The 12,629-nt window shown below is 43.6% G+C and overlaps 1 protein-coding gene across 3 annotated transcripts in view; it reads left to right on the top strand.

The window, feature by feature from the left end:
• The window catches only part of GLT1D1 (glycosyltransferase 1 domain containing 1), a 116,084-nt gene that overhangs the window by 57,371 nt on the left and 46,084 nt on the right, over nt 1-12,629 (top strand). For all 3 annotated transcript variants that reach the window (XM_055550303.1, XM_055550301.1, XM_055550302.1), the window contains exons 7-8: nt 6,510-6,605; nt 7,670-7,719. In XM_055550303.1, the coding sequence (XP_055406278.1) occupies nt 6,510-6,605; nt 7,670-7,719 (146 nt within the window). The remainder of the gene's footprint in view (nt 1-6,509; nt 6,606-7,669; nt 7,720-12,629) is intronic.

Genomic DNA, 12,629 nt, shown 5'->3' with positions numbered 1-12,629 from the left:
TGCAGGGCAACCAAGCCCACTAAGCCCATGGGCCACAACTAGAGAAGCCGGTGCATTGCAACCAAGATCCGAGGCAGCCACAAAATTAAAAAAGAAAAAATAGAATTATCTCAGCAAATGCAATTTGAAGCCTAAGGATTCATCTCTTTTAACCTGAAATGCTTCTCCTTAAAGACAACAATGCAAGGGTATCTTTAGAGGGAGCTGAAGTTGCAGGTCCTGCTATAAATGTCAGAGAAGAGCGTGAAAATGTAAAATCAGTGCCCTACCCGCAGCAAACAGGAAGATATCCCGGCCTGTTATTGCTCCAAAAACTTCAAACAGAACCTCCACCACGTACTCCATTCCATTCCCTTGAATTCCATTCCCTTGGAAAGAAGACATTTTCAAGCATTTGATGAGAAATAATTTTCCAAGTGTTTTACATCAATCTCGGCTACAGTGGCAGAGCTGTTGTCAGCATTACAAATGAACCCATGCGGTCCGATTGCTTTATCATGTCAGGAAGTGTAAGCCATTATTCAGAACCTGCGGGCCTGTTTTAAATCGCCTGCTGTAAGGTTATTCCATCATCTGTGTATCACAGGTCACCGTTGCGGGGTAACTAAGATTCATAATTTCCAAAAAGAGGGTGATTTGTCATCCAGTTCTGTAGCCTAATGTTTGCTTGTTTCATCGGTCTTACTGTTGAGTGATTAACGGAACAGCCAGGAGATTTTAAATACTCCTTAGACAACATTCCCTCTGGAGACCTGCTCGGCTGCAGTCCATTCTTAATGTGTGCAATTAGAAGGTGTAAATGTATTCAGAATAGATGGGCTTAGGGGAGCTGTGGTTGTGGCTGCGGGAGCTGACTGTTGGATAATGGCTTAAGGGTTAGGGATAAGATGGAGAATTCAGCAGCAACTCTGGGTTTTATGATCAGATGTCTGTTCTCATTTGTATGGTCATTCATCTTTGTCAGTTCTGGAGTTCAGACTCCAGAGATGGAGCATCTTTCTCACCCATCTTCTGTCTTTAACGCTGTCCTCTGGAGAATTCAAAATCTGTGATTGTGTTTTGTCACTTCCACCCCTGAGACAGTGAAAACAGAAGTTACAGTGAGCGACTTCTCTGGTGGTCCAATGATAAGGCCACTACACTTCCACTGCAGGGGGCATGGGTTCGATTCCCGGTCGGGGATCTAAGATCCCATGTGTGCTGCAGTGCTGCCATTAAAAAAAGGTTGTAATGAATTTGATGAAGACTGTTCGTGATCAGTTACTCATCTTCTGGATTCCTATGAATGATTCACCTTAAAATCAAAGTTTTTTTTTTTTAACTCTTTATTCTATATGGAAGTGTAGCCGATTAACAATGTTGTGATAGTTTCAGATGGACACCTAAAGGACTCAGCCATACATATACATATATCCATTCTCCCCCAAACTCCCCTCTCATCCAGGCTGACATATAACATTGAGCAGAGTTCCCTGTGCTATACAGTAGGTCCTTGTTGGTTATCCATTTTAAATATAGCAGCGTGTACATGTCCATCCCAAACTTTCCGTCTCTTCCTCCCATTCTTCCCTACTGGCAACCACAGGTTTCTTCACTAAGTCCATGAATCTGTTTCTGTTTTGTAAATAAGTTCATTTGTGCCATTTCTTTTCAGATTCCTCACATACAGGATATCGTATTTCTCCTTCTCTGACTTACTTCACTCAGTATGGGTGGCTGGGGAAGGGTCTTAATGAATGTTTGGTTTAAATAGGCAGATAGCTGATTAATCCCCAGGGTTTATAGTTACCTTCTTAAACATCTGATGTCAGTTTTAGGATGCATTCTCCTTTAAGGTACACCTTAGGTTTGCTGAGAATGTTCAGTTATATTTCTAAATCTCCTTAGTTTAAAACATTAAATCAGTTTTATGCCAACCAGATTCCATGTTAAAATAGGTCAACTAGGAACAAATAAAGAATAAAATAGAGTAAAGGCACTAAAGAAAGTGAAATGTTAGTCGCTTAGTTGTGTCCAACTCTGCTACCCCCGTGGACTGTAGCTCACCAGGCTCCTCTGTCCGTGGGATTCTCCAGGCAAGAATACTGGTGTGGGTTGCTGTTCCCTTCTCCAGTGATCTTTCCAACCCAGGGCTTGAAACCAGGTCTCCTGAATTACAGTCGGATTATTTACTGTCTGAGCCACCAGGAAAGCCCAAAAGGCACCAAGTGGCATTATTCACGTGATAGTCACACTTCTGATCCAGAGGTATGTGTCTAGACATCAGGTTAGTGACCTGGTCTTTGAGTTTTCAGGTACGTCTTGCATGTTGTTATGGTTCCATCATCCATGATTTTTGCTTTGATTTTTATTTATTTGTTTGACTGCACCAAGTCTTAGATGTGGCGTGTGGGATCTTCGATCTTGGTTGCACCATGCGGCTTAGTGGCAGCATGTGGGATACAGTTCTTTGACTAGGGATCAAACCCAGGCCCCTGTGCACTGGGCATGCAGTCTTAAGCACTGGACCACGGGGGAAGTTCTAATTTTTGTTTTTCAATACCAGTAACTAATGCATGTACAGTAATGGTGCCTCGAAGGTCATCAATCCTGAAACTGTAAACACTTGACCTGGCCACACCTTCTTGGGTTTTATTCTCACTTTATTTTTATTTTCGTTGTTTATTTTTCTCTCTCCTTTAAAACTCAGTATTCCTATATGGATACTCTAATATGCCAACTCAGATGGTCATATTTTCCTTCCTCGGGCTGCTCTGAGGAAAACTCACTTGTTTTTCAGATGGAAAATTCCTGTTATTAGATCTCTTTCTGCATTCACAGCCCCCCAAAACAGATTTTTCAACTTAACATTCACTAAGTCTGATCACTCAGCAGAAGTTCTTGAATTTTTTTTCAAGAACAACAACAACAACAAAATAAGAGCTGCTGGAATAGAAAGCAGTAAAGAAAGTGACTTTAAGAAAGATTGGGTTTCTGTTCTGGAACAAACTTAGAGGACTTGGAGTGTGGTGCTTAGTCTGTCGCGACCGATATGGTGTCAGACCATGAAAATGACACATTTTGCTTAGAAGATAAAAATACCATTCTCTAGGAAATGGTAATATTGGAAAGACACGTAAATGGGTGTTTAAAGGATGAGTTCAAACCTTGGTTCATGTGAATCCTGGATCTTAGAGGAAAAGTCAAGAGAAGAAAAATAAGTTTTGGGTTAAAATGAGGAGATGAAATCCACTGAAAAGTTTAGGTGGGTCTGTGCCTGATCTCCGAGCCTCTACAGGCCAGTCTGTTTTGTTCTTTTTTAAAATCAGAGAATGAACATAGAACATTTCCCCAGGAGAGGCTGAAATGGAATCACTCCAGATTGATGCGTTCCCAAGGGGGGGCCTGAGACCTTGGTTGTGTGATCAGGATTTTTGAACTTCATTTCCTGAAAATGATGTTGGGTATGTCTGAAAAATGCACATAAGCTCTCAAACCCAGGTGCTGTCTCTGCATTTAATTTAAAATTTGTTTTTAGAAAATTCCTAAAATAAGACAAAGCATTTGGTTCTTTGTTTGATCCTGTTCTAATGTCCTTTTCTAAATTCCTGTGACATTTAATCTCCAGCCCACGAAGAAGTGGGGGAAAAGAAGCAAGGGGATATGGGATTAACTCTGTCTCCTTCTAGAGTTTAGTAGGTCGGGGAGGAGAAGGGCCAGGAGGATCCCAAACTCAGTTCAGTGAGTTGGGCACCAGCACTTTTAAAAAATGAAGTGAAATGGAATAGAAAATATCAGAGTGCCTGATATATAATAAGTCTAAATTATTCTTTGAGACTGTACTGTGTATATGTGTAGCTGTGTGTGTAAACAATTATATCTCATGGTTGAAGGATGGCAATATAAGTCACAAAGCATTCTAAAGATCAGTGTTATCGATTATGGATTATTTTCTTACAAGGTTGGCTTTCCTAGGGACCCTGGGGTACAGATACGTCAAAAAGCACTTTTTTCCAAGGGTCTTCCGAACCTGCTTTTCTTAAGAGGTTTAAGGGTTTTCTAAGAGGACATCTGAATCTTAACATTTCAGTTAAGATTTTCTCCAGAGCTAGTTATGCGTTATTATTATTATTAGCTTTTGTGATTGTGTCAATGTGCTCTCAATGTATCTTATTACATTTATTCTAATTATGTTACTAAAAAAAGCACAGAGGAGGGATTTCCCTGGCAGTCCAGTGGTTAAGACTCTATTCTTCTAATGCAGGGAAAGCGAGTTCAATCTCTAGTTGAATGACTAAGACCCCACATGCTTCAAGGCATGACCAAAAGAGTTTTTAAAAAAAGAAAAAAGTCACAGAGGAAATGAACTTGTTTCCATTGAGAATTCGATGAATGAGGGGACTTCCCTGGCAGTCTAGTGGTTAGGACTCGGTGCTTCCACTGCAGGGGACACAAGTTTAGTCCCTGGTTGGGGAGACCCCAGACATACCCACATACCCATACCATACCCAGCCATACCCACATACCTACAAACCATGCAGTGTGGTCAACAAAACAAAACAAAACCAGAATAGTACAACAAAAAAAGAACTGGATGAATGAAATGAAATGTATGAATGAACACTTTCTCCTTGCATGGTTTTATGTCCAGTTATATGCATTTGCAAATGATGAAGTTTTAGTTTCACTGGGGTTAATGATACTAATACTGTCTGTTGACCCTGTGATATGGCTGTGTAACAAACCACCTCAGCATATGATGACTTAAAACAATCACAATGTATTTTCTTATGATTTTGTGGCTTGGTGATTTAGACTTGGGGCCTTCCTGGTGGCTAAGATGGTAAAGAATCTGCCTGCAATGCAAGAGACCTGAGTTTGATCCCTGGGTTGGGAAGATCCCCTAGAGAAGGGCATGGCAACCCACTCCAGTATTCTTGCCTGGAAAATCCCATGGATGGAGGAGCCTGGTGGGCTACAATCCAAGGAGTCGCAATGAATCGGACACGACGGAGAGACTTCACTTTCACTTTCTTTTCACTTTCCAGTATTCTTGCCTGGAGAATTCCATGGACAGAGGAACCTGGTGGGCCACAGTCTATAGGGTCGCAAAGAGTCAGACAGGACTGAAGCGACTTAGCACACACGCACAGTTTGGACTTGGCTCATCTCTGCTTCCTCTGTGTGTATTGGGCTCACTTGTAAGTTAGGCTGAGGCCTGAAAGGTCCTGCATGAGTGGCTGAGTCTCTCTCCACCAAGTATACTTTTAAGGAGGCAGCCCAGCCTGACTATGAGGCAGCAGTGTCCCAGTGGGTGGGGGCTTCCCAGGTGGCTCGGTGGGTAAAACATCTGCCTGCAACACAGGAGACGCAGGTTCAATTCTTGGGTTGGGAAGATCCCCTGGAGGAGGGCATGACAACCCACTCCAGGATTCTCGCCTGGAGAATACCATGGACAAGAGGAGCCTAGCAGGCTACAGTCTCTAGGGTCACAAATTTGACACAACTGAAGCAACTTAACATGCATGCACACATGTCCCAATGGGTGAGGGCACTGGACACCAGCCTTCAAGACCAAGACTTGGGAATCACTTTCACTTGCTCTGTTATTTTTTTTTTTAATATTATTTCTTTATTTGGCTGCACTGAGTCTTAGTTGCAAAATGTGGGATCTAGTTCCCTGACCAGGGATCAAACCCCGACCCCCTGTACTGGGAGCTCAGAGTCTTAGCCACTGGACCACTAGGGAAGTCCCCCCTTGCCGTGTAATTAAAGCAAGTCACCAGGTGAGCCCAGCATCTAGGGGTGGGGAAATGGGTTCCACCTTTTCTTGAAAGGGACCACAATGAATGTGTTTTACTTGTGTGTGTGTGTGTGTGTGTGTGTGAGCTCAGTTGTGTTTGAATCTTTGTGGCCCCATGGACTGTAGCCCTAGGAGCCTGGCAGGCTACAGTTCATGGCATTTTCCAGGCAAGAATACTGGAGTGGGTAGCCATTCCCTTCTTCAGAGAATCTTCCTGACCCAGGGATCAAACCCGTGTCTCTTAAGTCTTCTGCATTGGCAGGCTGGTTCTTTACCACTAGAACCACCTGGGAAGCCCCAGCCTTACATGATAGCTTTCAAATGGCAAACCAAAACTTTTCTCTATCTGTGGGTATGTATATGTACTAATATATGAACTTAAGAGGACATTCCTATATAAACCATTTTTCTGGTTACATAAAGAAGACATTCTTCTTAACTGGAATTTCACGGAAATATTTTCTATGACTGATGGCTGACGTTTCAGTAATAACTGACTCAGTTCTCTGTTGCCCCCTCCCCTGCATTGCAGTGGGAAGTACCTTTATGTTTATTAGGCCAGGCTCAGCTCAGGCTGAGCCATCAGAAGAACTGTTAGTTCATGCAGTGAAATGAAAACACAGGTTTGGTATGGGCACAGCTGGCTGAAAGGTCAGAGCCTTTCTTGTCATCAGGTCATGGAGCTGCGTTCTCTCCTTTGAATATACCCTGAACTCTTCTATTGCAGAGATTAACCAAAGTGCTGACAATCTACACGTGTTTCTCCTGATCTGTGGACTCAGACAAGTGAAAGACCCTCTCTATTTGGTGGATGCATTTTCCGGTATGTGTTCTCGGGTGACCCCTCGCCTGCGGGATTCCACTGGGGTTCCCATCTTCGCAGGTCTCTCCTTAGGACTTTGAGATTTCTCATTTTTTTTTTTCCCACCAGCAGAACTGTTTCTAGATTGTTGCTTTGGAAACAACCAGAAAAATAATCACACTGTGTAGTCATTTCAGTTGTTTTCTACCTTCCTGTAACCTCGGCTTCTGTTTTGCTGTTGTTGTTTAGTTGCCCAGTCATGTCTGACCTTTTTGCAATCCCGTGGGTTCCTATAGCCCACCAGGCTCCCCTGTCCATGGGATTTCCCAGTCAAGAATACTGGAGTGGGTTCCCATTTCTTTTCTCCAAGGGATCTTCTCAGCTTCTGAGATATAAAAAATAGCCAATAATGATAAGGCTAAAATAATTTTACCTGGAAATAATTTACACATGCCAACTTGTATGATACATTTGGAGTTTTGTTGCACTGCTTAAGTTAGTCTATAGACTCCAGTGTATACTAAAGTCCATATTGAGTTACGATGGCATATGCATCCTACTGCTGCTGCTGCTGCTAAGTCGCTTCAGTTGTGTCTGACTCTGTGCGACCCCATAGACGGCAGCCCACCAGGCCCTGCCGTCCCTGGGATTCTCCAGGCAAGAACACTGGAGTGGGTTGCCATTTCCTCTTCCAATGCATGAAAGTGAAAAGTGAAAGTGAAGTCACTCAGTCGCGTCCAACTCTTAGCTACCCCATGGACTGCAGCCTACCAGGCTCCTCCATCCATGGGATTTTCCAAGCAAGAGTACTAGAGTGGGTTGCCATTGCCTTCTCCGATATGCATCCTAACTACCTAATAAATTAGATATCTGAATAATATGCAACGGTCTAGAAAAAAAGTTTTCCTTTAAACCATAAAATGTCCAATACTTACATTTCAAATCATTATAAGTTGACTAATATGAAAGCAAAATGATATGAAAGAATTTATATTGTAGCACAATTAATACTGAACTGACTTATGTTTTCAGCTGTGACTTAAAACCATTTTAAAAGTCTTTTTTTTTTCTTTTTTCTCCCCAAGAATGGCATCAAGAAGAGCCCAACATTTACATGGTTATTGTTGGTCCTGAAGTAAGTTGATTTGCTGTGATCCTTGATCTCATCTCTATTTTCCTCCATTCTTTTTAGACATTTTGTAAAATTAGTTACTTTTCTCACCCATATTTGATTTCTTTCTTAAGCAAATAAAGCCTGTTTACCTTTTAAAAAATGAACAGCAGACCAAGGTTAGAGATGATGATGCTTTATAAGTCTTTACAATTAATTTAATGCTACAAAGGGTAAGTAATGGATTCTCTCGGGACTAGAGGCATATAAAGAAAGTTTGTCTAAGTCGGTATATAAGATAGATGTTACATGTGGTCCAGATCATCTTTGAAACTCATTGGAAGTGCTCAACAGACATGGAGCTGTTCACCCAAGCACTGGATTAGGTAATTGACATGCAGTTAGAAGCCAAGTAGGGTGGAGAATAAAGATCCATAAGCACGAGAAATAAAGTCTTCAGTGGGGGATGTCCTTGGCTGACCGTGGCCATTGTCCGGGGAACAGAGGTCAGTGGAAGGGCTTGGGGGTGCTGCCTCTCATCTCCCTGGGACTCCGGACACCCCCGCTCCCCATTGGCAGATCTGGAGGAAGCAGGTGATCTGTTACAGAGTCGATTCTTTTTTTTTTCAATTGTTACCAAGGCTGTGTTTTTGTTGTTGTTTTATTTTATTTTTGGCTATGCTGATCTTTGTTGAGCTCTTCTTTTCTGCATGGACTTTCTCTAGTTACTGTGAACAGGGGCTACTCTCTAGTTGTGGGGTGAGGGCTTCTCACTGCGGTGTCTTCCTTTGTTGCAGAGCACGGGCTTAGTTGCCTCATGAAATGTAGCATCTTGGTTCTCAGACCAGGGATCGAACTCACGTCCCCTGCGTTGGCAGGCACACTCCCAGCCACTGGACCACCAGAGAGATCCCCCCCCCACCGCCCCACAGAGTCAATTCCAAGCGCACAGGACTCAGAGAGTCTGGGTGGCAACATTGGTCATCTCGTGAAAACAAACATTGACTGGCTCTGTCCAAGCAGTTTAGAAAACAGAACCCTCATCCCGCCAGTTGGGATGTAACCCTGCAGGAAGGATGTCTCGTCTTCTCTTCGTGGGGTGTCTGTATCGGGGCTGCATCTTCTGTTCCCATGAACAGCATCTCCCACTGCCTTTCCCTTCTGCCCGGCAGGCTGACTCTGGGCCTGTTAAATGCCTTCGTGACATCCTTGTTCTATTCTGTCGTTTCTCATCTTGTCGGTTTCCTAGTTCCCCAGGGACCCATGAGGTATGCAGTGGAAGTGGCAAGCTTTTCTCAGTATTCTAAAGACCTCTGGAAATACTACATTTACCTGGAGAAAGGCCCACTAGCCTAAAACATATACCAAGAGCTAGAATTTGTAGGGCTACACTGGTTGTCACACAGAAGATGAATCACTCCACCATCCATGTTGTTTGTTGGTATAACAGGCACTCACATATACACACCTGCACGCACACACACACATCACACACAGGCTCAGGGCCAGGCTTTAGATGGTTAGCAAGAGAATTCCCAGTGCACTAATGAATGTTAAGTCACATAGTGGCAAAGCTATTACTATTATTATTTTAATTCTCTTATATCCTTCTGTTCGAGCAGCATGATTGAAAAAGTTTTAATTTGATACTGAGATTCTTGCTAACCAAGAGAGAAGACTGCAAGCTTAGAGCCATGGCAGTAGCAGTTATCTTGAAAGAATTTAGTAATGTGGCTTTCCTTTTCACTGCTTTTGTTTTTATGGTTTGGTTCCATTTATGATGCATGATACTGGTTTTCCAACTCTGAAAATTTCCTTTAAAAATCAGTTGATTAAAAAAATGAATTTATTTCACAAATGTATTAAATAAACAATGTTAGAGAGGGGGCACACATGTGATGAATTGTGAAAGTACGCAAATAGCCAGTTTGGGAAACAGTTTTTATGAAGAGTCAGTGTGCCTAGGAGATGTAGGTTTGAACCCTGGGTCAGGAAGATCCTCTGGAGGAGGAAATGGCAGCCCATTCTGGTATTCTTGCCTGAAAAAAATCTCATGGATAGAGGAGCCTGGTGGGCTACAGTCCTTGAGGTTGCAAAGAGTTGGGCATGATTGAGCATGCATGTGCACACACACACACACACACACACACACACACAGTGTATCTGAAGGTAGAAATACCAAAAGAACAATACTTGGTGGAGAAAAATGTTCACAAACAACTCTGGCCTAATGATGACCTGATTTCTCTGTTTGACTTTTTCTGTCATGCTTCCTTTTAAGGAAACCTGGAGAGAGGTGGCAAACTTCAAAGTATAGCACTAAATATGTGCCAGAAACCCTTTTCCAGGAACATAAAGACTGAGGTGGTATTTTATCTGGTACTGGAGTCAGAGCAGAGGGAGCGGCTAGGGTGCGTGTTGTTTTCCCACATCTATTAGCACCTTCCTGTTTAACTCACTTGTCTACAAGTGAGGGACGCCATTTGCTTCATAAAGACTTTCTAAGTCATGGTCTCTTAGAAGAGGCACTTCTTTTGTTTTTGCTTTCTTTTGGCTGTGTCAGGTCTTCATTGTTGGGGCTTTGTTATGGTGTTTGGACTCTCAAGTTGTAGTGCAGGGCTCAGTAGTTGTAGCGAGAGTAGTTAGTTGCTCCGAGGCATGTGGGATCTTAGATCTCCAACTGGTATCAAACCCACGTCCTCTGTATTGGAAGGCAGATTCTTAACCACTGGACCACCAGGGAAGCCCCAGTTGTTTTGTTTTCTAAACAATTAGGAAGGCTTTTCCATCCCCAGGGGAAAGAACCGTATTTTCCCATTTGTTTTTGAAACATACAAGCTTCCCTCTAACTTTAGTTGGCCTACTTTTGAAAGAACAGTGATTGTAAAATATGTGTTTCCTTCCTCCTAATTTCACTGCAAAGAAATTAGACTCTCGGGCTCTGGGTTGGGAGGCAGTAGGGGAGGGTGGGGACTGTGGCAAACCATGGCATCACTGACTGGGAGCATGATTCAGCCGCAGCAGGGTTTACATCCAGAGATGCAGGCTCCCTTGTCAACCTTCCAAGAGAAGTCACAGCCCAGAGGCCTTTTTTTTTTCCTTTTTTGAAAAAAATGTATGTGTGTGTGTGTGTGAAATTTTTCAGTGCTCGCAACTAACTAGACAAACATTCATGCACGTCCATACTCTGTCTCTCTCTCCTTCTCTTTGTTTGCCTTGTCAGTCCTACAAAATGCATCTCTGTATTTTCTTTCTTTTTTAAAAAGTTGTATTTATTTATTTACTTTGATCACACGAGTCTTCATTGCTTCACATGGGCTTTCTCTAGTTGCAGCAAGCAGAAGCTACTCTCTTGTTGCAGAGCGTGGGCCCCAGGCCTGAGGGCTCAGCAGTTGTGGCTTGAGGGCTCAGTAGTTGTGACTTGGGGGCTCAATTGCCTTGCGGCATGTGGAATCCTTCTGGACCAGGGATGGAGTCTGTGTCCCCTGCATTGGCCAGTGGATGCTTAACCACTGGACCACCAGGGAAGTCCCTGTACTTCCTTTTTTTTTTTAACTTCCAGAGGGAGGCAGTGACTTTGACTCATGACTCATGATTCTTTGATAAGAATCAGGAAACAGATGGTGACTTGAGCTGGCCGAGACAAAGCAGGTTTACAGGGACCCTGGGAAAGTCGTGTCTTGGGAAGCTTTAGTGCTTCCACAATTTCTAGTGGAATTTCTCCTTTCCCCCTTTCTCCTCCCCTTTTCCAAGCTAGTCTAATACATCTCTGACATACCTGAGGACATAGTTCTTCCTGAGCCAATGCAGGTCCAGAACAAGTCTCCTAGAATGCCCCACCCCCGAGGCCCTTGGAGGTCCCTTCTGAAGCTGCATCTTCAGCCACTGACTTAGTTTGTGTGGGTGGAGCCAGGAAAGCAAAGCAGCAAGGGAATAAAAGAGAAAGAGGAGCCTGGAAAGGGAGCTCTTGAGTGAAGGGCCATGAAGGGTTATGATCTGAGAGTTACTGGTCCTTAAGTTCATTGCCATGAATTAGTAATAATTCTCAGGCACTTCTTCCACAAGGCGCTCCACTATCTGTAATTAAAAACCCTCTAGGAAACAGAGAAAGGCATCTTGGGTTGCAAATTTGCCACTTGGGAAAACCAGCTGTAAGCACCTGGCACTGTGCCAGGGCCACACTCAGTCTGGAGATTTCCTGGGATCTGCTCACTTGTCCTCCACCAACCAGAGAAACTGGATCTTCCAGATCTAACTCTGCCTGCAAGATGTGGCTGCCTTCTCAGGCTTGCACAGACCTGAATGCAGAAGCGAGCGTTTGGGACCTGACTCCTGTTTCTTTGTCTTGGTCCATCTGGGCAGCTATAACCACGTACCGCAGACGAGGTGGCTAAGAAACAACAAATTTATTTCTGATGTTCTGGAGGCTTCGAGTCCAAGGTGAAAGTGCCAGCTGTGTCATTTTCTTCTGGGGTACTCTTCCTTTATCTTTTTTTGTTTTCCTTCAATTTTTGGCTCTACGGAATCTTCATGACTGCTTACAGACTTTCTCTAGTTTCAGTGGGCAGAGGCTACTCTCTAGTTGTGGTGCCCAGGTTTCTCACTGTGGTGGCTTTGCTTGTCGCAGAGCGGTCTCGAGGGAGGGCTCAGTAGTTGTGGTGCACAGGCTTAGCTGTTGAGGCATGTGGAATCTTCCCAGACCAGGGATCGAACCCATGTCCCCTGCGTTGGCAGGCGAATTCTTTACCACTGGACCACCTGGGAAGTCCAGAATCAGCAAGCAAGTCTTTGCTTGCTTAGTCCTCGGAGCTGTCTGGGATCTTTTATCAGAATGCCAATCCCATTCTTGAGGGTTCCTGCATCACTTCCCAAAGACCTATGCTCCCAAATATCATCACCTCCGGGATTAAGATTTCAATGTGTGAATTTTAAGG

The sequence above is a fragment of the Bubalus kerabau genome, chromosome 16 (genome assembly GCF_029407905.1).
Source record: "Bubalus kerabau isolate K-KA32 ecotype Philippines breed swamp buffalo chromosome 16, PCC_UOA_SB_1v2, whole genome shotgun sequence".
Classification (NCBI taxonomy): domain Eukaryota; kingdom Metazoa; phylum Chordata; class Mammalia; order Artiodactyla; family Bovidae; genus Bubalus; species Bubalus kerabau.
This window is presented reverse-complemented; position numbering and strand designations above follow the sequence as displayed.